Source organism: Pseudophryne corroboree, chromosome 4, assembly GCF_028390025.1.
Source record: "Pseudophryne corroboree isolate aPseCor3 chromosome 4, aPseCor3.hap2, whole genome shotgun sequence".
NCBI lineage: Eukaryota > Metazoa > Chordata > Amphibia > Anura > Myobatrachidae > Pseudophryne > Pseudophryne corroboree.
In genome coordinates, this window is record NC_086447.1 from 751756545 (window position 1) to 751783038 (window position 26494).

A 26494-nucleotide genomic window follows, 5' to 3' on the forward strand; every position below is an offset into this window, starting at 1 on the left:
CCACATACAGCAAAACACAGGTGGAATTTCTATACCTCAACATGTACATTCAAGACCAAACAATACACACGAGCACCTTCCTTAAGACCGTAGATGTAAACAGCTTCATTCTAGCAACAAGCAACCACCACCCTAACTGGTTGATAGTATCCCAGTAGGACAGACTGAGACGCAACTGTACAAAAAACACAGAATACGAAATACAAGGACAATAACTACAAACACAATTCATTGACAAAAAGTACAATAAAGTGACAGTAAAAGATACATTTGACACAGAAGGCTAGATGCTTCATCGCTTGGAAAGTGATAAAATGGAGAGTGAAAAAGTATCAGCCAATCAGCTCCTAACTGACATTTTTCAAACACAGCCTCTGACATGGCAGTTAGGAGCTGATTGGCTGGTACTTTTTCACTCTCCATTTTATCACTTTCCAAGCGATGATGCATCTAACCCAGTACGTGACATTAATAGGGATGAGCTGCTAAATGACAAAGAGAAAACAACAAAAAACACTGAAACAGAGAAAATACAGTACTTTTCACTATACAATATACAAAACAAGCTAACCAAGTCAAAAAGTAAACAAACAAAACACTGGCCTATACTGCTACGGGACAAAATACTATGGGACATCCTACCATCGATACCAGATATAGTATTCTGAAAGGCCCCAGATATAAAACAGAAACTGGTTAGGAACCACATCCCACCCGAGATAGGATTTCAAACAGATATCAGGGGTAAAGACGCAAGAGGGGCTTTCTACTACTGTAGACAATGTCAAGCATGTAGAGTCACGGGTAAGGGGAGCACACAACCAACAATTAAAGCCAGAAGTACCTCCAATGGCACTGAATTTAAAATTAGGGACCATCTAACCTGCCATAGCAAAGGGGTCATCTACCTGCTCGAGTGACCATGTCCACAACAGTACATACTGTAAGTCGAACAATACAACCACTGAAAACAAGAATATCTAAACAAATACGCAAACTGAAAGGGTACAGATGACCACCCCATATCAGCACATTATAAAACATACCACAACTGCGACCACATGCAGTTAAAGTTCACGGGTCTGAAGCATGTAAAGAAAAGCTAGAGGGGAGGCGAATATGAGAAACACATAAACCCAGAAGAGCTCAAACTCATAATAGGATTCGGCACACTAAGAGGCTTGAACATAGACAATGTGGTCAGATCAATCATCTGCGAGTACGGAATCATGTACAAGGGAAGCTACTCAGTGATCATTTAAGCTGACCAATATCTTTGTAATTATAAATGACAAGTCTACATGAAGCTGCTACATGAGAAGCTTTTTAGTTAAGAAGCTGTTAGTAAATGAGCACATAAGAACTGCAAATAATCCACACACAATATTTGCATGAAAATCCTAAAATGCCTATTCCTCACAATCACAGAACTTATGCTGCACAGATGTTTTATATATGCTCTGTATATGCTCTGTATGAAAACTCATAAAAATGCATAAACTGCAGAATAAAAAAACAGAACCCATCATAGCCATGGACGGTTTATTGATGGACCAACACACCAATGACACGAATAACAGAAGGACCAATCATGGCAATGGACATTTGATTGTTGGACTAACAAACTAATGAAAGGACTAATACAAGGACCAATCAAGATGGCTGATTAACCCCATACATGCTGAATTCAACATGGCAATGCACACTTCTGCTCCCAGAAGACGATCCGGACGGATCAAAAAACATTGGTGGGCACTAACATAAGCAATCATACCCACACCAGGAGAAACCAAGCTACAGTCACTGACTTTTCCGCACATCGCGATCAGTCACGTGACATGAACCCGTGACCTGAAGCTAGGTAAAGGCAGAAGGGGCAACAGGAAAGGGAAGGTAAGCCACAGAGGGATGTGAGGAGGGCGAGCTCCTGTATCAAGTGAAGGGGGTGCCCGGTGACAGGTCTCACAGGACTCAAGCCAATGCATTCCCTCCTTCCAGACTAAGCACCTCTACGCTGATAGAAGCCTTTGGCTACGTCCCTATCAGGTGGACCCTGAGTGCCCCATTAACGCAGCAGGTAAAAAAAGTTCGGGACCTGCACTCTTCCACCCCCACCGGCGCACAATACCGCTCACTGTGGCCACATCACCCATCCATCACTCCGGTATCCGGGCCTCTGGAATAGTGGGACGCCGCCCTTCAGAATGGCACCTCAGAGCCACCATTAAGGATACAAACTATTGGACATTCATCTCCCCTACCAAACAAAGACTTTTTGCATTTGAAAACTATCACAGTAAGCACCAGACCGCCACGCCTGTAACATAAACTGTCTGTGTATATAACTGTATTACTGTTGTTGACAATTTGCACATACATACTTCTTTACAGGTTGAATAATAAGGATATCGACCACACTGTACTTATATTTTGTTTGACACACTGTAGCATATACTGTCTTACACACTGTATACTTGTGAACTGGAAAGTTTTAAGTAAAGTGTTTTACACCATTGACATCTCGGTCACAATCATTCCAAACATACCCAGCATCGGGACAGAGCGCAACAATCTGTTGTATTGTACTATATTGAATCCGTGTTGGCTCCAGACGTAGCTATTCTTTGCTGCAGCACTCCCAAAATCACCAACCCTTGGAGCATAAACGCCTGCTTACTATTCTGTAAAACAAAAGGCTGGTGTGCAGAGGTGCAAGGTTGACAAAAGAAGTTGGGCATGGGGTCATATAAAAGAATAGTTGCTGGGCATGGGGGCACATTAGAGAATATTTACTGGGCATGGAGGTATATTAGAGAATAGTTGCTGGGCATGGGGGTATATTAGAGAATAGCTGCTGGGCATGGGGGTATATTAGAGAATAGCTGCTGGGCATGGGGTATATTAGAGAATATTTACTGGGCATGGAGGTATATTAGAGAATAGCTGCTGGGCATGGGGTATATTAGAGAATAGTTGCTGGGCATGAAGTATATTAGAGAATAGCTGCTGGGTATGGGGGTATATTAGAAAATAGTTGCTGGGCATAGGATGTTTGAGAATAGTTGCTGGGCATGGAGTATATTAGAGAATAGTTGCTGAGTATGGGGATATATTAGAGAATAATTGCTGGGTATGGGGTATATTAGAAAATAGTTGCTGGGTATGGGGCATAATAGAGAATAGTTGCTGGGTATGGAGGTATATTAGAGAATAGTTGCTGGGTATGGGGGTATATTAGAGAATAGTTGCTAGACATGGGGTATATTAGAGAATAGATGTTGGGCATGGGGTATATTAGAGAATAGTTGATGGGTATGGGGGTATATTAGAGAATAGTTGCTGGGTATAGGGTATATTAGAGAATAGTTGCTGGGTATGGGGCATAATAGAGAATAGTTGCTGGGTATGGAGGTATATTAGAGAATAGTTGCTGGGTATGGGGGTATATTAGAGAATAGTTGCTAGGCATGGGGTATATTAGAGAATAGATATTGGGCATGGGGTATATTAGAGAATAGTTGATGGGTATGGGGTTATATTAGAGAATAGATGTTGGCCATGGGGTATATTCGAGAATAGATGTTGGGCATGGGGGTATATTAGAAAATAGTTGCTGGGAATAGGATATTTGAGAATAGTTGCTGGGCATGGAGTATATTAGAGAATAGTTGCTGGGTATGGGACATATTAGAAAATAGATGTTGGGCTTGGGGGTATATTAAAGAATAGTTGCTGGGTATGGGGATATATTAGAGAATAGTTGCTGGGTATAGGGTATATTAAAGAATAGTTGCTGGGTATGGGGGTATATTAGAGAATAGTTGCTGGGTATGGGGTATATAATAGAATAGTTGCTGGGTATGGGGTATATCCGAGAATAGTTGCTGGGTATAGGGGTATATTAGAGAATAGTTGCTGAGTATGGGGGTATATTAGAGAATAGTTGCTGAGTATGGGTGTATATTAGAGAATAGTTGCTGGGTATGGGGGGTATATTAGAAAATAGTTGCTGGGTATGGAGACGGTACGAGACAATAGTTGCTGGGCATGGGGAGGCATATTTTAGAAAAGCTGGTTAGCATAGGCAAATCTGTGAGGTGTGGCTCCCCACTTTAAAAAAAAAAGGCAACTACTAGGCATGGTGATGCTTTGCGTTGAAACATGACGTGAATGGGCATATTTCTCCACCTTGGTGTCCTGCCAAGTACTTCAGACAACATCAGGCCCAGGTAAGTAGTACCTGTCTCCCATCTCACCTAGGGCACTAAAATGTTTACTTACAGCTCTGGTCAGTTTTACATATGATGCCATATGTAACACTGGCACTGTATGTACATAGGGGGTCATTCCGAGTTGTTCGCCCGCAAGCTGCTTTTAGCAGCTTTGCACACGCTAAGCCGCCGCCTACTGGGAGTGAATCTTAGCTTATCAAAATTGCGAACGAAAGATTAGCAGAATTGCGAATAGACACTTCTTAGCAGTTTCTGAGTAGCTCCAGACTTACTCGGCATCTGCGATCAGTTCAGTGCTTGTCGTTCCTGGTTTGACGTCACAAACACACCCAGCGTTCGCCCAGACACTCCTCCGTTTCTCCTGCCACTCCCGCGTTTTTCCCAGAAACGGTAGCGTTTTTTCACACACACCCATAAAACGGCCAGTTTCCGCCCAGAAACACCCATTTCCTGTCAATCACATTACGATCACCAGAACGAAGAAAAAACCTCGTAATGCCGTGAGTAAAAAACCTAACTGCATAGCAAATTTACTTGGCGCAGTTGCACTGCGGACATTGCGCATGCGCATTAGCGACTATTCGCTCCGTTGCGAGAAAAAAATAACGAGCGAACAACTCGGAATGACCCCCATAGATACATAATGCCTCTATTACGGAAGACCACTCAGGGCTGGTAAAAGGTTTCTCTGCACCCTAAGCAAAGCTTCAGGCTAGCTCCCCTAACCTGCAAAACCCCCCACAACCACCACCAACTCTCAGAGGGGAGATGCAGGTGGCCACTAAGTGGGCTGGGGTGAATTGCATCATTGTACATATACAGAGAAAAGGGACAACACTCAAGGACTTTTAAAGTGATAAGGTATATTGGGGGTAATTCCAAGTTGATCGCAGCAGGATTTTTGATAGCAATTGGGCAATACCATGTGCACTGCAGGGGAGGCAGATATAACATGTGCAGAAAGAGTTAGATTTGGGTGGGTTATATTGTTTCTGTGCAGGGTAAATACTGGCTACTTTATTTTTACACTGCAAATTAGATTGCAGATTGAACACACCCCACCCAAATCTAACTCTCTCTGCACATGTTATATCTGCCTCCCCTGCAGTGCACATGGTTTTGCCCAATTGCTAACAAAAATCCTGCTGCGATCAACTTGGAATTACCCCCACTGTTAACAAAGTGCCGTCTATTCTTTATATACTGTATAATACTGTATATGGTGTCTGGCGGGGATATTTAATTGGTGTTGGGTACAGGATGCCGCCAGTCAGAATACCGACAGTGGCATCCTGACCACCATAAAACCAACATTTTGAATTAAATGAATTAACCTAACCTTAGCCCTACCATCCCACGAGCCTAACCATAACCCTCCCCAGCATACTAACATTCAGGATGACAGGTTGGATTCTGGCACCAGCATTCCAGCAATTCATCAGCTAGGATGCCAACTGCATCCCTTTAACTGTATGTGTATACATACATATGCGCAGACATACCTGTACATATATTTGTAAGCTCCTTATTGTCTTCCATACCCCATCTGTAAATTCATTACTGACCCGCATACAGAGACATCCTTCAGTTTTTTTGCTATATGAATTGGCCTGTGGCCTGCGCCCGCAGGCTGCCGCCTAAAGCTACTGTACCTAATGGTAGAGCCGGCCCTGAGACCACTGACACGGTTACAGTACTTACCTGCAGTGGCGTTACTACGGGGGTCGGAGCTCTGTACCGGAGTGTCAACGGCAAAGGGGTGACACCAAAATGCTATCTCCTCTTCTGTGACCGGAGCCGGGTGCTGCACTGTAACATTAATTGCAGAACTCAGCTCCTGTCACAGTGTAGGAGCTGGCAGTACAGCCAGAACATCTCCGGGGGCAGCCCAGCATCTCCGGGACCCCCAAAGTGATGAAAATGGGGATCGGCCCACTAGGCCATGCCCTTTGCCACAAGGCCACTCCCCTTTGTGCCAGCATGCGCCTTCAGTGCGCACTGGGGGATTTCAGAGCATAGTAACGTCCCTGCTTACCTGCAATAATTCTGAAGTCATAGAGGAAGAGAGTGAGTGGAATGTGGCACAAATCCTCCAGGATTACTAGCTATTTTAGGTAAAGTACGAACTACCAGAAGCGCAATGACGTGTGGTGAGGTAAATGGCTGAGGTAGCACTGGCTACAACCAGTGCCAGATTTACACACATATATGAGACAAAAGGTGCATGTGGGCATTATACACAGGTGCAACAGTATATACTGCGGGAAATTTGCTGAGTTTTGATCAGAGATGTGTGGACGAGGTAGGTGCCACAGACTTTTTACTCCAGAGTTTTGACTATAAAAAGATTAGAATAATACAAAGAAGATATTTCTAGTACATTCTTTGTATTTTTCATATTCTTTATATAATCATACCTCTGGCATATACATTAGTGTGACATTAAAGGCTCTGTCTCACACCACCGCTCATCACTGCAGAAGCGGGACATGGAGATCCCTAGCAGAAGCAGAGCATGGATTCATCTCTGTATGTTGTATACTGATAACACAAAATGTCTGTTCTTAAGTGCAGCTTCATTTTTCATTTTGGCAGGAAAAAATGGATGCAGAATGGAAAAAGAGAGATTGGCAAAGTTAATGACAGACACTGAAAGACAAAATACATATATATATATATATATATATATATATATATATATATATTACATGCTGTCAAAAGATCTTAATTGGCAAGAAGCAACAAGGGACTATAAGTTGTGACATGAAAAGCATAAGGGTAGCGATATGTAGACATCTGCTGTTCAGCTGCTGCGGGTGGCTCAGAATAATACAGCGGATGGCGCCCCTAAACAGCTTTTATTTGTGGTATGTCAGTTCTGTGTTATTGGCAATAATTCTGAAAAGATTGTTTTTATTTTTCCATACACTATCAAGAATAAACAGAACCATTATTGGATGGAGTTTGTGAACTGGTTATTTTCATAGGGCTGCTTTATTTTCAATTAATTATTTTTGGTTTGCTCATAAAAATATCTTTATGTTTTGTACTTGTGTAGTCCATAATTTGCCAGTTAGCAGTGTTTACGGAGAACATTGCATTTTCTTATCTATTCTATGACAGATTTAATTAAATTAGACTAATTATTGTATGTTACACATTGTACATTAGACAGGAGTAGAAACGCAGAACATTGCACAATTTAGTGCACATGTAAATTCGATGTCACAATTATTATAATATGCCAAGTTATTCATCGTTATCAGTGCGCAATTGCACCAGCTCTATCTTCAGTGCTAGGGATATTTATCACAGATGGATCTCTGCATATGTACAACTCAGCAAAGCCCCAGGGGGGTGCTGGGGGCACAACTGTCCTGGACCCGGCTGCTCTGGCAAAATGTGGGGGGCTCGCTGCTGCCCAACGCTGCCCGCTACTGAGAGAACCCCAGCTCTAAGTATTGAAAATGTCCCTCCCAAAATGGGCATAACTGTGGAGCATAATATGGTGTCAGGGGCATTACTGTGTGGGGCTTAATATAGTGACGAGCATTACTGTTTAGGTTTTAATATGGTGAAAGGGGCATAACTGTGGGACGTACTATGGTGTCAGGGGCATTACTGTGGGGGCTTATTATTATTGTTAGTTATTTATATAGCGCACACATATTCCGCAGCGCTTTACAGAAAATATTTGGCCATTCACATCAGTCCCTGCCCCAGTGTAGCTTACAATCTATATTCCCTACCACATATACATACAGACACATTCACGCTAGTGTTAATTTTTGTTGGGAGCCAATTAACCTACCAGCATATTTTTAGATTGTGGGAGGAAACCCACGCAAGTACGGGGAGAATATACAAACTCCACACAGTTAGGGCCATGGTGGGAATCGAACCCATGACCTCAGTGTGGCAATAATGCTAACCATTACACCATCCGTACTGCCCTATGGTGCAAGGGGCATTACTTTGTGGGGCATAATATAGTGTTCTCATTGCTCAGAATATGTGCACAGGAATTTATATATATATATAAATATATATATATATCTATATCGTATGATCTAAATATGGTACACAGTATTTATGTTCTAGCTATACACAAATTATAGTAGGGATTAACTGAACTTTTTGTGTATTGTGTATTTATTCAGAATATGCCACTACGGAACTATTATTTTCACATAAACTATAGAATATGCTTTATTATAATAAATGCTATTGTGTTCCCAAATAAGCTGAGGCAATGAAAAAGTGCGGCTTTTTACTAATTAGAAAATCATGTTTTGAAAAGGTTGTTAAAGCCGGAGTTCTTCGGTTCTCTATGATATTGGCCATATTAGGGGTGGTGTTCCCAAGGACGGTATCCAACTAGCAACGTTACTTTACTGCTGCTCATAGGATTGCCAGGGGCTATCTTATTAGCTCTGATGCCGGCATCATTTTCTCCTGATGCCGGCATTTATTGTGGATTATACTCATGGTGCTTTAGGCACCCAAAGCATAATCCGTCACAAGTGACCGCCTGAGCTGCAATAACACATGGGATTGGGGATTTATCAAAGATCCCATATGTGTTTATGCGATTCTGGGTCCAATTTCAGCGGATCAAAATGGCCTCTAATTGGATTCCACGATAATGACCATTGATCATACATTGCGATATCTAGCCGTTTTGATCAGCCGAAGTGGCAGATACCGCAGTAGTGCATCACTACACTAGACATGCCAATTATAAAAGTAAAATATAGTAAGTGTATAATGTTACTGATGCAAGTCTGAGGCCATCACGTAGCTCATGCAGTACGATTTCTGCACATTGTTAACGTTAAACACCAAACAACTTTTACGTGCAGTCAGGGGGGCCAAAAGGTACCAACTGGAGTGTGCCCGCTGTGGATCCGGACCATATGCTGAAGGGGACATAGTATTTTGCAGTGATTTTTTTTTATGGGTCGTGGCCATGCCTTCCAGATGTGACCACGCCCCCTCACACTTGGGTAACCACGCTGATTGATGTTGAATCAGCAAGTGCTTACACTTAATTGCAGTTGCTGTCGATGATAGATCATTCAAAACAAAACGTAATTTCATTTTTGCCACCATACATCTTTGAGGTGATTTCTGCCAGAAACCATTATCCGCCATCTAGATCCGCCGATTGGTGGCCATCGATGCTCAGCAATCTATCAGAGAATCGGGGAAATGAACCTTGTTAAAAATGCCCGATTTGCCAATCCCAGTCTCCTTCCGAGAATCAGGGTTTTTAAACATGAGTAATATTCCTGATTCCCCCGACCAGGTCTTCAGGGAATTGGGGCATTTCCCCAAAATATCTCAGCTGTATGGGGGCCTTAATGTTTTGTCAACATCTGTGGTTTAAGCACAAAACTAGTGGCTAAATAGATGAGAATTACAAGTGATTGACAGTAACAGGTCAGGAACGGGGCGGGCGGGCGTCCAGCATGCTGGAAGTATTGGTCACGCCCCCTGTAATGCGTTGTCATACCCTTTATTATGTGTGTGTCAGCAGTGTAGAATTGTCCCAATTAACCGTGTCAAAATGTTGGCTGGGTATGTTATCCACTAACTATACTTTCAGACACAGCTTTACCCATGGTTCTAGCAGTCAGCTCATAGACACTATGCTGGTGAGAGATCGCTGGGCCGCCTGTTACCAATCATGGCTCTATGATCTAAGGACACAAATGTCAATCACTTATAGCTCTCCACTAATCAGACGTGTGTTTTTACAAGTGAGTTGAGCAGTACGGATGGCGTAATGGTTAGCATTACTGCTTAATGGCACTGAGGTCATGGGTTCAATTCCCACCATGGCACTAACTGTGTGGAGTTTGTATATTCTCCCCGTACTTGTGTGGGTTTTCTCCAGGTACTCCGGTTTCCTCCCACAATCCAAAAATATACTTGTAGGTTAATTGGCTCCCAACAAAATTAACCCTAGCGTAAATGTGTGTGAGTGTGGTACGGAATATAGATTGTAAGCTCCACCGGGGCAGGGAGCGATGTGAATGGGCAAATATTCTCTGTAAAGCGATGCGGAACATGTGTGCGCTATTTAAGTGACTGATAATAAGTGACTGACTGCTGCACATAGAAATATTGTTATTTGATTCACAAATGAGAGTAAAGAGTGTACCATGTACTTTTATTATTCTGACATGTACAGTGTAATATGATTCTCTTGAAGTACGAGAATCTGCCTGCAGATAAAATATATTGCAGGGAATTTCAGTATTACACTTTTGAAAACACACCTGATTCAATGCAAGGGTTATTCCATGGTAACAAACGTTACATAAAAAGACCATTTTCATGGAATGAACCGCAACTCATTTCCTTAAAGAAGCTATATACAGTAAAGTGTCTTTCCATTAAAAGACAATTTCACGCGTGCTACATCAGTATGGTATCTATTATCTGGTGTGCTAGGGCTTTCAAGATAAAGGCGTTTTTTCTGAAATTTGGAAAATCATTTCTTGAATAACGGTAACAGAGTTACATTTCCAAATATAGATCATTTCTAAAACAATCTGAATTCCATGCACAAATTTGCTCCTTCTTACCCACTCTGGTCTAATTCAGAGATGCATATATGGCAGTCGCAGTTAATTTTGCATTTCGGGCATGGAACTAAATAAAGCTATTCGCCACCATGCGCTGTTACAACCCAGATATGCACTTGGATATGTAACTGAGCGGCATAATGTGACTTTGAATCACCCATAGGTACATTCTCCAAACCCGGAGCATGTGTGGTGTGAAAAGACACAAGATCCGTCTACAATAACTTACGTCCAACACTCAGCCCCATTGTCCCTGGCATGCCTCTCAGTAAATTGTCAAGGATTTTCTGAGCAATTCCTTTCCAGATCAGAAATTGTGAGTCTGAATGGGATGCAGTTATGAACACTCACGATGCCGCTTGTGGGTCACCCATAGATTGGGAATAGAACCTGTGGCAAGCGCAACGAGTCACCGAACCCGCAAGAGGCTAAGTTGCGCTCGCCACCCTGCCAGCATTCTGGCAGCCGGGATCCCGGCGTCGGTATGCTGACTGCTGGGATCCCGGCCACCGGCAACGTATACCCAATGCGTCTGAATGTATGAGTACAAAGTATACATCCCCTTGTCCTGTTTTATTTATGTTTTATTTTCCTGTATAATGGAGTAAGAATTTATTAATTTACCACTGATGAACACAAACGGAAAAAAACACTTTAAAACTTTTTCTTAATTAATTACACCTGCAAAAAACAACAATGTTATTGACTGCATGAAAGATCATTCAGAGTAAGATCTAATGGTCGGTACACACTAAGTGATTTTGTAAACAATGTTGCTAATTTTAACCCTCCTGCGGGATATTGCGTTGTCCGGACCGCGCCCTGAAAATGCGGTCGCCTCTGCCTGTCAATAAGGCAGAGGCGATTGCACAAGTGAGATGCCTTCGTATCTCACTGTGGGGGTAATTCCAAGTTGATCGCAGCAGGAAATTTTTTAGCAGTTGGGCAAAACCATGTGCACTGCAGGGGGGGGGCAGATATAACATGTGCAGAGAGACATAGATTTGGGTGTGGTGAGTTCAATCTGCAATCTAAATTGCAGTGTAAAAATAAAGCAGCCAGTATTTACCCTGCACAGAAACAAAATAACCCACCCAAATCTAACTCTTTCTGCACATGTTATATCTGCATCCCCTGCAGTGCACATGGTTTTGCTCAACTGCTAAAAAATATCCTGCTGCGATCAACTTGGAATTACCCCCTGTGTGCGCACATGCAGTGCAGCTGCTGCGCGTGTGCACACCACATCGGGCTTCAGCCTGCGACCGCTGTTGTACTAGCGTCCAGGTCTGAATTAGGCCCTAAGCTCATTGGAAACTTCTAATTTATGAGGGGGTGTCCCAGAGGTGTGGAAAGAACCCTGATCCGCTGGATTTTTCAACATTTGCAATTGGACATGCTCTGTAATATGTGTAAAATGAGGTGCGATTTATGTTTTTGCTGGTGGTGCTCAAGCCTGTGACGCCCGCCAACAAGGGGGCATGACCTTGCTAAATGACTGTGGTCTAGCTAAAATGGGCGTGGTCTCGCAGGAAAATACTACCTTACACCCCAGTTTTTGACCCTGCACCAACAGACCTTGGCCACCACAGGGAAAAAATTTCATTAAGTCCCACACAGTAATACCCCTTGCACCATATTATGCAACACACAGCAATGCCGTGATACATGATGTCCTACAGTAAAGCTCCTAATGACTTTTAAATTACCTACTTATTGCCAAGGGTTTCACTCGCTGGGTGTCATGCTCGTTGCCAGGGGTTTTTATGGGCTAAGTGTTTTGCTCGTTGCCAGGGGTTTCATGCTCTGGGATCCATGCTTGTTGCCAGGGGTTTCATGCTCTGTAACGGGTGTCATGCTCATTGCCATGGGTAATGCTTGTGGCCAGGGGTAATACTCATTGCCAGGGGTGTGTAATGCTAGTTTCCAGGGGTAATGTTAGTTGCCAGGGGTGTGTAATGCTAGTTGCCAGGGTTAATACTAGTTGCCAGGGGTGTGTAATGCTTGTTGACGGGTAATGCTCGCTGCCATGGGTGTGTAATGCTAGTTGTCAGGGGTAATGCTAGTTGCCAGGGGTGTGTAATGCTAGTTGCTAGGAGTGTGTAATGCTATTTTCCAGGGGAAATGCTCATTGTCAGGGGTGTGTACAGCCAGTCACAGTCAGCCAGCCAGCCCGCCAGCTCCCCTACCTGCTTGGGGGGCAGAGTTTTGTGAAATTACGCAAAACTCCTCCTCCCGAGCGAAGTACTGTGACAGGGAGGAGGGGGAGCAGTCGGGACAGGGGAAAAGTGCCGTGTCGGGCGCCCTGTGTAGTGCTAAAACTGCCACTGCCTGTGCGCACGCCTATGGTCCCGGGACCGCCCGAGGGTGCACCCACGGAATGGCGCCTATGGTTCCTGCTCCCTGGTGTAAATGTATTTAACATACTCCTGAATCTGTATATATTTATACCAACAGACTCCTGATGCAGTTAAATGTTTTAAAATACTCTACATACATAATTCAAATTGTTTTTCATATGTGTTAGTCTTTACTAATCAATGTAATGTTGTGTTCTTTTTAACATATTAAATTACCCCTTGACTCAGAGGTACACATACTGTACCACAAGTTTAGAATATACTTCTATGGTTTGATTATGATATTGCTTTACAAGTTGTATACAGGCTGTCATGTAAATTGCAGTTGTGCTATATCATGACATTTGTAAGTATTTCATTTGTCTTGCTAAAGGGAATATTTAGTAAGGTCTGCATTTTTGGTGCATTAAGTAACTGCCACTATTTACACCAATAATTTATTTATTTATTTATTTATTTATTACCAGTTATTTGTATAACGCACACATATTCCACAGCGCTTTACAGAGAATATTTGCACATTCGCATCAGTCCCTGCCCCAGTGGAGCTTGCAATCTATATTCCCTATCACATGTACACACAGACACATTCACACTAGGGTCAATTTTTGTTGGTAGCCAATTAACCTACCAGTATATTTTTGGATTCTGGGAGGAAACCGAAGTACCCGGAGGAAACCCACGCAAGTACGGGGAGAATATACAAACTCCACACAGTTAGAGCCATGGTGGGAATCTAACCCATGACCTCAGTGCTGTGAGGCAGTAATGCTAACCATTACACCATCCGTACTGCCCCTTATAATAGTTTAACATGTTCATTAATCCTATAGGTTGCAATTTAGATAGAGCTCAGAGGGGCATGCCAAAGCATCTCTGCTTTCTAAATCATATGTCATGTGGCTATGGTTACCTTGGTAGTTCATGTTACTGTATTGAACTGAATTTGAAATTATTCATAGCACAATGGAAAAAAACAACAACAAGATTCTTCTTATATCCTGTAATTTATGTTAAAACACATACCTCATTTGTAAACAAAATTACTGCTTTAAGTTCTCATATTGCTAGAGGCTTTGCAGAACTCTATCACCCATGCTATAACAGTTGTGCAATAGAAAGGGTTGCAGTTATCACCCATGCTATAACAGTTGTGCAATAGAAAGGGTTGCAGTTATCACCCATGCTATAACAGTTGTGCAGTAGAAAGGGTTGCAGTTATTGTGATGTTAGTGTATTAGAATGCTTAATATTTGTAGACACTCCCTTACTAATCTGTGTAAGCCTGAATCTTCAGTGATGGTCCCTAGGACCAGGGGGATGCTGGGATGTGGGTGGTCCAGTGTGCAGTGTGTCTGGAGTTGGTGATGGAATAAACAGCACAGCAGTGAACTCACATGTCTCTGTATCCTTCTGACTGGATTTACAAACATATGAACAAAACATGGGCCCTCATTCTGAGTTGTTCGCTCGGTAAAAATCTTCGCATCGCAGCGATTTTCCGCTTAATGCGCATGCGCAATGTTCGCACTGCGACTGCGCCAAGTAAATTTGCTATGCACTTAGGAATTTTACTCACGGCTTTTTCATCGGTCTGTCGATCGTAATGTGATTGACAGGAAATGGGTGTTACTGGGCGGAAACAGGCCGTTTTGTGGGCGTGTGGGAAAAAACGCTACCGTTTCCGGAAAAAACGCAGGAGTGGCCGGAGAAACGGGGGAGTGTCTGGGCGAACGCTGGGAGTGTTTGTGACGTCAAACCAGGAACGACAAGCACTGAACTGATCGCAGATGCCGAGTAAGTCTGAAGCTACTCAGAAACTGCTACAAGGTGTGTAATCGCAATATTGCGAATACATCGTTCGCAATTTTAAGATGCTAAGATTCACTCCCAGTAGGCGGCGGCTTAGCGTGAGCAACTCTGCTAAAATCGCCTTGCGAGCGAACAACTCGGAATGACCCCCATGGTGTCAGAAGAAGTTTAACTTGGACTGCTAGTGCTCTCAGAGTGTGAAAGAATCTTGCAGAAGTCTGTAAGGCTGTGATACTCAGTGTCTGCAAAGCCTGCCATGTGCTCCTCTCTTCAAACAGTGAGTAACCATGGATAAAATGGCTCCTCCAATCGGCATGCTGATGTCTGGTAACTTGTCTGAAACTGGAAAAGATTTAAGCAAAGGTTTAATATATATCTTGCTGCATGTGGAGATGATACAGAGGCTGACAAAACGAAGGCATCCATATTCCTCCATGTGATAGGAGAGGATGTGCTGGACATTTATAATTGTTTTCAGTTTGATGAGGGGCAGAATATGGTGCTATCTTCTATAATGCAAAAGTTTGAAGATTACTTTGTGCCAAGGAAAATTGTGACATATGATAGATATAAGTTTTTCACATGTGATCAGAAGTCTGTAGATGGATTTGATCAGTATGTTACATAGCTGCAATCACTCAGTAATACCTGTAAGTTTGGTGATTTAAAGGATTCACTGATTAGAGATCGTATTGTCTGTGGAATACCTGATAATGGACTCAGAGAGAGATTGCTGAGAGAGCAAGACCTAACACTAGAAAAGCCAGTGACTAGGGCCCTCATTTCGAGTTGTTCGCTCGTTGCCGAGTTTCGCTATATTGCGATTAGTCGCTTACTGCGCATGCGCAAGGGTCGCAGAGCGCATGCGCTTAGTTATTTTACTCAAAAGTTAGGTATTTTACTCACGGCATAACGAGGATTTTTCATCGTTCTGGTGATCGGAGTGTGATTGACGGGAAGTGGGTGTTTCTGGGTCAGAAACTGGCCGTTTTATGGGAGTGTGCGAAAAAACGCTGGCGTTTCTGGGAAAAACGCGGGAGTGTCTGAAGAAACGGGGGAGTGTCTGGGCGAACGCTGGGTGTGTTTGTGATGTCAAACCAGGAACGAAACTGACTGAACTGATCGCAATGGCTGAGTAAGTCTGGAACTACTCAGAAACTGCTAAGAAATTTCTATTCGCAAATCTGCTAATCTTTCGTTCGCAATTCTGCTAAGCTAAAATACACTCACAGAGGGCAGCTACCTAGCGTGTGCAATGCTGCTAAAAGCAGCTAGCGAGCGAACAACTCGGAATGAGGGCCATTGGCCCTCATTCCGAGTTGTTCGCTCATTGCCGAGTTTTGCTATATTGCGATTAGTCGCTTACTGCACATGCGCAAGGGTCGCAGAGCGCATGCGCTTAGTTATTTTACTCAAAAGTTAGGTATTTTATTCACGGCATAACGAGGATTTTTCATCGTTCTGGTGATCGGAGTGTGATTGACAGGAAGTGGGTGTTTCTGGGCGGAAACTGGCCGTTTTATGGGAGTGTGCGAAAAAACGCTGGCGTTTCTGGGAAAAACGCGGGAGTGTCTGAAGAAACGGGGGAGTGTCTGGGCGAACCATGGGTGTGTTTGTGATGTCAAACCAGGAACGAAACTGACTGAACTGATCGCAATGGCTGAGTAAGTCTGGAGCTACTCAGAAACTGCTAAGAAATTTCTATTCGCAAATCTGCTAATCTTTCGCTCGCAATTCTGCTAAGCTAAGATACACTCCCAGAGGGCGGCGGCCTAGCGTGTGCAATGCTGATAAAAGCAGCTAGCGAGCGAACAACTCGGAATGAGGGCCATTGTCTGCTCCAGAAGTATATCACAAAAAGATACACATGATTTTTGAACATATTCCAGGTGTTGAAACAATGATGGATGACATTATTGTCTGGGGATCTACAAAGGAAGAACATGATTCTAGATTGAGACAAGTAATGGAACTTGTCAAGAAAGTGAATCTAAAGCTAAACAAGGACAAATGTGAATTTAGCGTGGTTCACTTACCTTTATGGGCGACGTGGTCTCGGATCAAGGTGTAAAACCAGACCCAAGGAAAATATCAACCATAGTGAACATGGAACGTCCTAACAACAAAGACGACATCAGAAGATTCCTAGGAATGATTACTTACTTAGGAAAGTTTATTTCTCAACTCTCTGAACGAACAGCCTCTCCAGATGGTTGTTGGACAAAGATAACGAGTGGATGTGGTCACATGAACAAGAAGAAAGTTGGCAAAACTTGAAACAGATCATTACAGAGCAACCAGTGCTAAAATTCTTTGATCCTGCGAAAAGAATAAGAATTTCAGCAGATGCTTCACAATTTGGCCTAGGCTCAGTGCTGTTACAAGAACATGAGGATACATGGCAACCATTAATCTATGCATCAAGAGCACTGACAAGTGCTGAAACAAGGTATGCTCAGATAGAAAAAGAACTTATAGCGATCACATATGCATGTGAGCGATTTCATCAGTTTGTGTATGGTCAAACATTTACAGTGGAAACTGACCACAAGCCATTGGTAGCTATCATGACTAAATCATTACATGACTGTCCCATGAGAATTCAACGAATGCTTATCAGACTACAGAAATATGATGTACACTTGCTGTACTGTCCCGGCAAATACATGTACATTGCTGATACACTTTCTCGTGCTGTGGACAAAAGTGAAGGTTCCAAAAGTCTGATGGATGAAGAGATAGAAGCCTATGTTAATTTGATCGTAGCTTCTCTACCAGTGTCTCTTGCAAGACAAGAACAGATTAGGAAAGAAACTGAGACAGATGACACAATGAAAGTGTTGAAAGATATCATTCTGAAAGGTTGGCCAGCAGAAAAACATGTGTGCCTGCTGTCTATCCATGATTATTGGATGTACACCAGTGACCTTACAGTTGTCGATGGTATTATTTACAAAGGCAATAGGTTTGTCATACCTGCACGACTAAGAAAAACTATGCTGTGCAAGATACATGAAGGCCACTTAGGAGAAGAAAAATGTAAGCGGAGAGCGCGTGAAGTTATGTATTGGCCAAGAATGAACCAAGACATAGCACAGACTACAGCTACATGTGAATTATGTCTTACATATAGACCGAAACAACAAGTCGAGCCACTGAGTCCTCACGCAGTGCCAGAGAGACCGTACCAGAAAGTTGGCGCAGATTTGTTTGATTGTAATGGGAAAACGTACATTGTCGTGACTGATTATTACTCTAACTACCCTGAGGTGAAGACACTACATACAACTACTAGTATAGCTGTAATCAATTGCATGAAGTCAATCTTTGCAAGGCATGGTGTTCCTATGGAAGTGTTCACTGACAATGGTCCTCAGTTTTCCAGTGCTAAATTTAGACAATTTGCTGATGAGTGGGAATTTGTCCATACTACGTCAAGTCCCCACTATCCACGCTCAAATGGGTTGGTGGAAAGTTCAGTAAAAACTGTAAAGAGTCTCATGAAAAAAGCTCAAGAAGGTAAAGAAAATTTCTACAAAAGTCTTTTAATCTACCGCAGTACACCTTTACAGAATGGACTTTCTCCTGCACAAATGCTGATCGGAAGGAGGATTAGAGCAAATCTCCCGATACATGATGAACTGTTTAATACACATAACTCAGCATTGGTCAGACTGAGTAAGGAACGTCAACAGGCGAAACAGAAACTGTTCCATGACAGGCGAGCAAAAAGCTTATCTGATCTAAAATCGGGTGACCAAGTCCGTCTCAGAGATCACGAGAAAGGTATTTGGGTGCAGAAAGGTATTGTGCAAGCACAAGTAGCACCAAGATCTTATACTATACGTACAGAGCATGGAACGGAAGTAAGAAGAAATCGGGTGGATTTAAGATCTCAACCTAACCATAATGAAGACAACATGACTGAAGAATACCCTTCATCTGACATCTATGATGATCCTGATAATGGTGAACCAACCACGATTCTAGAAAGGTCCAACATGGTTGATGAAACACAGACTGTGTATGAAAGACCCAAAAGGGAAATACGCAGACCTGAGAGACTCATTGAAACGTGTTGGATGATGTTCTTAATATGACGTTGTTAATTGTTGCATTGAAGCGTATAGGGCTTATCTTTAAAGAAAAGAGGATGTGATGTTAGTGTATTAGAATGCTTAATATTTGTAGACACTCCCTTACTAATCTGTGTAAGCCTGAATCTTCAGTGATGGTCCCTAGGACCAGGGGGATGCTGGGATGTGGGTGGTCCAGTGTGCAGTGTGTCTGGAGTTGGTGATGGAATAAATAGCACAGCAGTGAACTCACATGTCTCTATCCTTCTGACTGGATTTACAAACATATGAACAAAACAGTTATCATACATGCTATAACAGTTGTGCAGTAGAAAGGGAGAAAAAACTAAATTTCAGTCACAGTAGAATACAATCTTGAGTTCACAGTCTTCCCTGAGGCAATAAGTACAGAGTTCTGAGGTGACAAGTGCATCAATGGATGATCTGTCCCTTTCTCTCTATCAGTGGTGGGTTAGAGAGCACACAAAGGTCCCAGCAGCATACTGTACTATAAAAAGACAAACAGATAAAGCAGAACGGCAGTTTTGGATGATCCGAGATTGTGCATTCTTCCACTCTGGTCATTTTCATGACATATAAGGACACAAGGACATTAAACAGCTACAAGCGCATGCAGAATTTATCCCTTCCATTCACACAATGCCATGAAAGTGAGGAATAAATCTTTCATATTTTCTGGAGATTCTAAACACAATAGTCAAAGTATAAAGGCTGCTTGGAGTCTTTCATGCGAGGACAATTGATTATTTTCACAGTATAAATGTACCAAAAAGAAGGCTTGTTTTTTTTCTTCATTGTAACTAAAGTGAACTCAAGGGCATATATTTAATTTTTGGTCATATCAATCCTATTATTTATATGCTTCCAAGCAGACAAATTTCCATTATAATTCTTTCAAAGGAAATATTAAGGAAGACACATCTAGTTTATAAGTAGACATAGTATCTTCAAAAGTTAAAGAGAACCTGTCACTTTTTAACAATGGGGGTCATTCCGAGTTGTTCGCTCGCAAGCTGCTTTTAGCAGATTTACTCACGCTAACCCGCCGCCTACTGGGAGTGAATCTTAGCTTCTTAAAATTGCGAACGACGTATTCGCAATATTGCGATTACACCTCTCTTAGCAGTTTCTGAGTAGCTCCAGACTTACTCGGCATCTACGATCAGTTCAGTGCTTGTCGTTCCTGGTTTGACATCACAAACACACCCAGCGTTCGCCCAGACACTCCTCCGTTTCTCCAGCCACTCCCGCGTTTTTCCCAGAAACGGTAGCGTTTTTCCGCACACACCCATAAAACGGCCAGTTTCCGCCCAGTAACACCCACTTCCTGTCAATCACACTACGATCACCAGAACGATGAAAAAGCCGTGAGTAAAATTCCTAACTGCATAGCAAATTTACTTGGCGCAGTCGCACTGCGGACATTGCGCATGCGCACTAAGCGGAAAATCGCTGCGATGCGAAAAAAATTACTGAGCGAACAACTCGGAATGACCCCCAATATATTTACCCAGAGCCCTTTGCACTGGAAAAAGCAAACAAAACAAATGTCCTGACTTGGCTTGGGAATCAGACCGCCTACTGATCAATGCTCACTTCTAAGCGGCTTCTTTCATTTAGCGCCTGCAGCTGTGATATCCTGTAGGTTTATATTTATGGATAGTCAGCAATAATAATGATTTCCTATCGCATAAATAGAAAACAATTCATGACTGCTGACCATGATACTCAGCTGCCTTTTGATACTCTTACTGCTACACCGTCCAGTTCTAGATGTCTTTGCACATCCAGGCTTTGCTGGATTGTCTCTGCGAGGTTGTATATGTACTGTTGTGATCCTTCCTAAATAGGTCAATTTTCTGGGTGTATTTCCGTCATACATATGGTTTCTTTTTTTTTGTAATTATACCCGGTTAAGAGGAAGAGCAAGGTTAATAGGACGGTAAAGTATAATGAGAATGAAATTGTGTCACGAATATTGTCTCAGGAAATCCAGAAAATCTGTATCTGTGCTCTGTACTTGTAAATGGATTTACGCTCAAACCACTGTTCCCTGTGACCAGCTAATTATACATGACATGAATTGTGTAAGCTAGGGCAGATTTCGGGTGACTGATTATAACCACGTCTGAATCTAGTCCTTTCTATTATTCCCGCAGGCAATGTACATGTTCTACGCTCTCGCTATTGTCTGTGATGACTTCTTCGTCCCGTCCTTGGAAAAGATTTCTGAAGTAAGTATGAATTAAGAGACTATTTTTCTATGTGAAAGCTTTTCCATTCCTGCCTTGTGCTCATTGGTATAATTGCGGAAATAACATATTTTTATGCAAATGTAAGTATTCAGAACCCCCTTTTGTTAATGATCTGCAGATTAATATTTGAACCTTTATCATACAAATATGTCCTCATACAGTAAGCATCTTTATGCCATAGTGCGTGAGACCCTTCACTATACGGCCTTTTTTATACAGATTCAGACTCATTCACACACAGATGTATGAATGGCGCACACCCCACTGATCAGTATATGCTAGCAATGAAGATATGTCGCTCCCATTTGTTTTATTTATCCAAATAAGACGCATATTTTTAGTGTAAAAAAATGAGCGGCCAAGTCACACAGGACCCAGAGTGCCAAGAGGGACTATTTTGCGCTTTGGTTTTGTTGGAATTTTTTATCCTTCTGTGAAATAATTTCAGTAATAAAATAAGCATCTGCAGGCTACCAGAGTATGCAATCTTGTGTCACTTTGCAATGGGCCTACTTCACACCCGATCGCACCTCTGCGAATTTGCAGAAGTTTGTGATCGGATAGTCGCCACCCAGCCAGAGTGAAAAGCTGCACTGTGCAAGTCTGCGTATGCCTTGCAAAAAGCTTTGCAAACGCCGGTCAGCTGCAAATCCGTTCGCAACTCACTCACCATCAAATTATATTTCCAGTCTGTGCGTAGCCCAGGACCTACTCCTACAGTGCGATAGAAACAGGCTGATCGGGCCAGAGCTGATGTCACATACCCGCCCTGAAAACACTTAGGAACGCCTGCGTTTTTCCTGACACTCCCAGAAAACGGCCTGTTACCACCCACAAACGTCTGCTTCCTGTCAGTCAGCCTGCATTCGCCTAGCCATTAAAAAAGACGCAGGATTTTTTCGCAGTTTGGCCTCGCGCCTGCGCATTATGATCCGTACACATGCACAGTCATTCGATAATCATCCACTGTGCTATTTCACATAACAGCGATCAGGTCTGAATTAGGTCCAATGTTAGGTGAGTGCCGGTCCCTTTTTCTGACTACCGGTTCTTTTTTCATAGAAAGTAAGAAGTGATAAGTTGCCTTTGTTGCCAAATATGGGGTGGCCATTCTTTTCTGACAGGAAGTAGATATGGAAATGGGTATAATGGAACACCTGCCAACTGCTGTGGATATGTGGTTTAAGTGTATGTGTGATAAAGTATTCCTATGCCTCTGGAAACTTTGTGAGGAAAACCAGGTTGCCTCAATCTATGAACACCATAAAAGATAAAAAAAAATGTGTTATTTACATAACTGTTCTGCTGTTTTGCCGTGGAGAATTTGCCCACTTATCATACAGAAGCACATAGTACTTAATTTTAAAGATCATCCACATAGTTTATGTTTAAATAATTTAAAACACTAATCGCATGAAAATGTGTGAGGAATGTTGGTGTTCAACATTTCTCTTTTGGTTTTTTCTTCAGGCTGTTATTAATGATTTATAATTCCGCACAATTCAGATGTCGTAGTGCCGACGCAGCAGCGATTTTTTTTTTGTGACGGAACTGCGAGGCATCACAAGTGTAGTACCTCCCCCAAATGGCCTCTTCCTGTCATTCTGCACCTGATTCCTCACTTAGAGCGGCATCGCAAAGGTACCTTGGTGTGTGCACACTGTGGCCACGACGTATGCGCAATCTACATTAATCGCTCAGTTGCAACACCATCAAAGGTGCAACTGCATCTGAATCAGGTCCAATATCATGAACTACCATTGCAACCACAGTCACGTTATATAATGAGCACAGTAGCTTTGTAACTTTTATCAGAGCTCTGTCTGCTCTGTGCCAGGCCCCCTCAGTCCTGGGGCCTGAATTGGCCATACGCCTGGTAGTTCCGCAATGGTAGTACAGAATGTTTTATACAAGGATTACATAAAATGGGAGGTCTGTAGCTTTCCCCCTCCCCCTCCCCCCCCCTACCCCTGTTATCACAAGTTCATTAAATGGGAGGCATGGGATATTGAGAGACTAACTTGGAGGACACTATTGAACAAGGGGCTTGTTTAGAGGTGGTTTATGCCTTTGAATAATCTATATGTTTGTATTTTTATTAGAAAAATGTAAATTACACACAATTTATTTTCAACTCTACAGTGGTCCTTATGAGCTATATTTACTTGTGAGCTGCATATCGCATTCAGGCATTGCTCATTACTAACCTGCTTTACTAAACAGTAAATTGCCTGTGAAAGCTTCCAATGTCATTATGCATATTTAAATTCACTTAAAGTCCTCGTAGCTGGGTACAGGATAGTCTCCCTGCGGGGCATGGTTATTTCAGTGATGGAATTAGCTTTGCAAACTTGCAGTCTCCACATACAGTACATAATGACTGGACAGAAAGCAACATTTTTAAAAACAGGTCTTAACATACATGTTTCCATATACATGTAGGCTCCTTGTACGTTAGACAGCCCTTCTAGTCACGCCATGCCGTAGCGTAACGTAATAGCACCGAGCGTCTTTTCGTGCAACATTTTGCATTAAAATGCGTCTTTTTTACATTGCTATGCGAATAGCATCTGCTTACAAAATTGTACGTTACTGTGTTTTCCTAACGTACCATTTCCTATGCAGATACAGACGCACACAGTATATAGGCATGCCGCATATCATTTTAATCAGCATAAGCTGCTTGTGCGTCCTATGCACATAGCGGTGTGAATAAGATGCATTTTTGGCAAAAAGGATGCCCGATGCTAACAGAATTGCACGTGACCTGTCAGCTCACTCAGGCCAGGCATCTCCCGCTACATGGCGTATTGAGGCTGGATGTATGAGGACAGATCTGTAACTGGGCATAGCTGGATGCTATAACAAATTGTATGTGTAATTATTCTTTGCTTCCATCCCCACAGAGGTTGCAGCTCAGTGAAGACGTGGCAGGAGCTACCTTCATGGCCGCCGGCAGTTCTGCTCCAGAGCTGTTTACATCGGTGATAGGTACGTTATTTACAAACATATATCCATGTTACAGAGTTTGCCAGCCCTAGTGTTCAAACATGGTATTACCTCATACTATGGAATACATACTTGCTGACATTGTAACCAGTAGTGGGGGTCCTATGTGACCCTTGGGGGTGGTCTGGTGACATGAGTTGGGTCATTGCGGCCCTTCCCCCTGCTGTACAATGCATGTGTGAAAGGAGTACAAGTGTACTTGCCGAAATTCAGGAGTCTAGCAGCATTCAGCAAGTATGATTTAATACCTTTCTCTGACGTCCTAGTGGATGCTGGGAACTCCGTAAGGACCATGGGGAATAGCGGCTCCGCAGGAGACAGGGCACATCTAAAGAAAGCTTTAGGATCACCTGGTGTGCACTGGCTCCTCCCCCTATGACCCTCCTCCAAGCCTCAGTTAGATTTTCTGTGCCCGACGAGAAGGGTGCACACTAGGGGCTCTCCTGAGCTCTTTGTGAAAGTTTTAGTTTAGGTTTATTATTTTCAGTGAGACCTGCTGGCAACAGGCTCACTGCATCGAGGGACTAAGGGGAGAAGAAGCGAACTCACCTGCGTGCAGAGTGGATTGGGCTTCTTAGGCTACTGGACATTAGCTCCAGAGGGACGATCACAGGTTCAGCCTGGATGGGTCACCGGAGCCGCGCCGCCGGCCCCCTTACAGAGCCAGAAGAGCGAAGAGGTCCGGAAAAATCGGCGGCAGAAGACTTTCCTGTCTTCAGATAAAGGTAGGCGCACAGCACCGCAGCTGTGCGCCATTGCTCTCAGCACACTTCACACTCCGGTCACTGAGGGTGCAGGGCGCTGGGGGGGCAGCGCCCTGAGACGCAATAAATCGATAGAAAACCTTTTATGGCTAAAATAAATGCATCACATATAACTCCTGGGCTATATGGATGCATTTAACCCCTGCCAAAACATACAAGAAAACGGATGATAAGGACGCCGAGAAAGGGGCGGAGCCTATCTCCTCAGCACACTGGCGCCATTTTCCCTCACAGCTCAGTTGGAGGGAAGCTCCCTGGCTCTCCCCTGCAGTCACTACACTACAGAAAGGGGTTAAAAAAGAGAGGGGGGCACAAATTAGGCGCAGTATAAACAATACAGCAGCTATAAAGGGAAAAACACTTATATAAGGTTATCCCTGTATATATATAGCGCTCTGGTGTGTGCTGGCAAACTCTCCCTCTGTCTCCCCAAAGGGCTAGTGGGGTCCTGTCCTCTATCAGAGCATTCCCTGTGTGTGTGCTGTGTGTCGGTACGTTTGTGTCGACATGTATGAGGAGAAAAATGATGAGGAGACGGAGTAGAGTGTCTGTAATAGTGTTGTCACCCCCTGGGGGGTCGACACCTGAGTGGATGTACTGTTGAAATTGCGTGACAGTGTCAGCTTTGTATAAAAGTGGTTGACATGAGACAGCCGGCTACTCAGCTTGTGCATGTCCAGACGTCTCATACAGGGGCTCTAAAGCGCCCGTTACCTCAGATACAGACGCCGACACGGATACTGACTCCTGTGTCGACGGTGAAGAGACAACCGTGATTTCCAATAGGGCCACACATTGCATGATTGAGGCAATGGAAAAAGTTTACACTCTTCTGATAATATAAATACCACCAAAAAAAGGGGTATTATGTTTGGTGAGGAAAAACTTCCTGTAGTTTTCCTGAATCTGAGAAATAAAATGAGGTGTGTGATGATGCGTGGGTTTCCCCCCGATAACAATTGATAATTTCTAAAAAGTTATTGGCAGTATACCTTTTCCCGCCAGAGGTTAGGGTGCGTTGGGAAACACCCCCTAAGGGGGATAAGGCGCTCACACGCTTGTAAGAACAAGGGCTCTACCCTCTCTGGAGATGGCCGCCCTTAGGGATCTTGCTGATAGAAAGCAGGAGGGTATCCTAAAATGTATTTACACACATACTGGTGTTATACTGCGACCAGCAATCGCCTCAGCCTGGATGTGCAGTGCTGGGTTGGCGTGGTCGGATTCCCTGACTGGAAATTTGATATCCTAGATAAGGACAGTATATTATTGCCTATAGAGCAATTAAAAGATGCATTTCTATATATGCATGATGCACAGCGGAATATTTGCCGACTGGCATCAAGTATAAGTGCGTTGTCCAATTATACCA

General features: G+C 43.1%; 1 protein-coding gene across 1 annotated transcript in view; it reads left to right on the top strand.

The window, feature by feature from the left end:
* Positions 1-26494, top strand: part of SLC24A3 (solute carrier family 24 member 3) — a 658328-nt gene that overhangs the window by 416777 nt on the left and 215057 nt on the right. Inside the window, exons 4-5 of the mRNA XM_063918163.1 lie at positions 21254-21328; positions 24256-24340. Of these exons, the coding sequence (XP_063774233.1) occupies positions 21254-21328; positions 24256-24340 (160 nt within the window). The remainder of the gene's footprint in view (positions 1-21253; positions 21329-24255; positions 24341-26494) is intronic.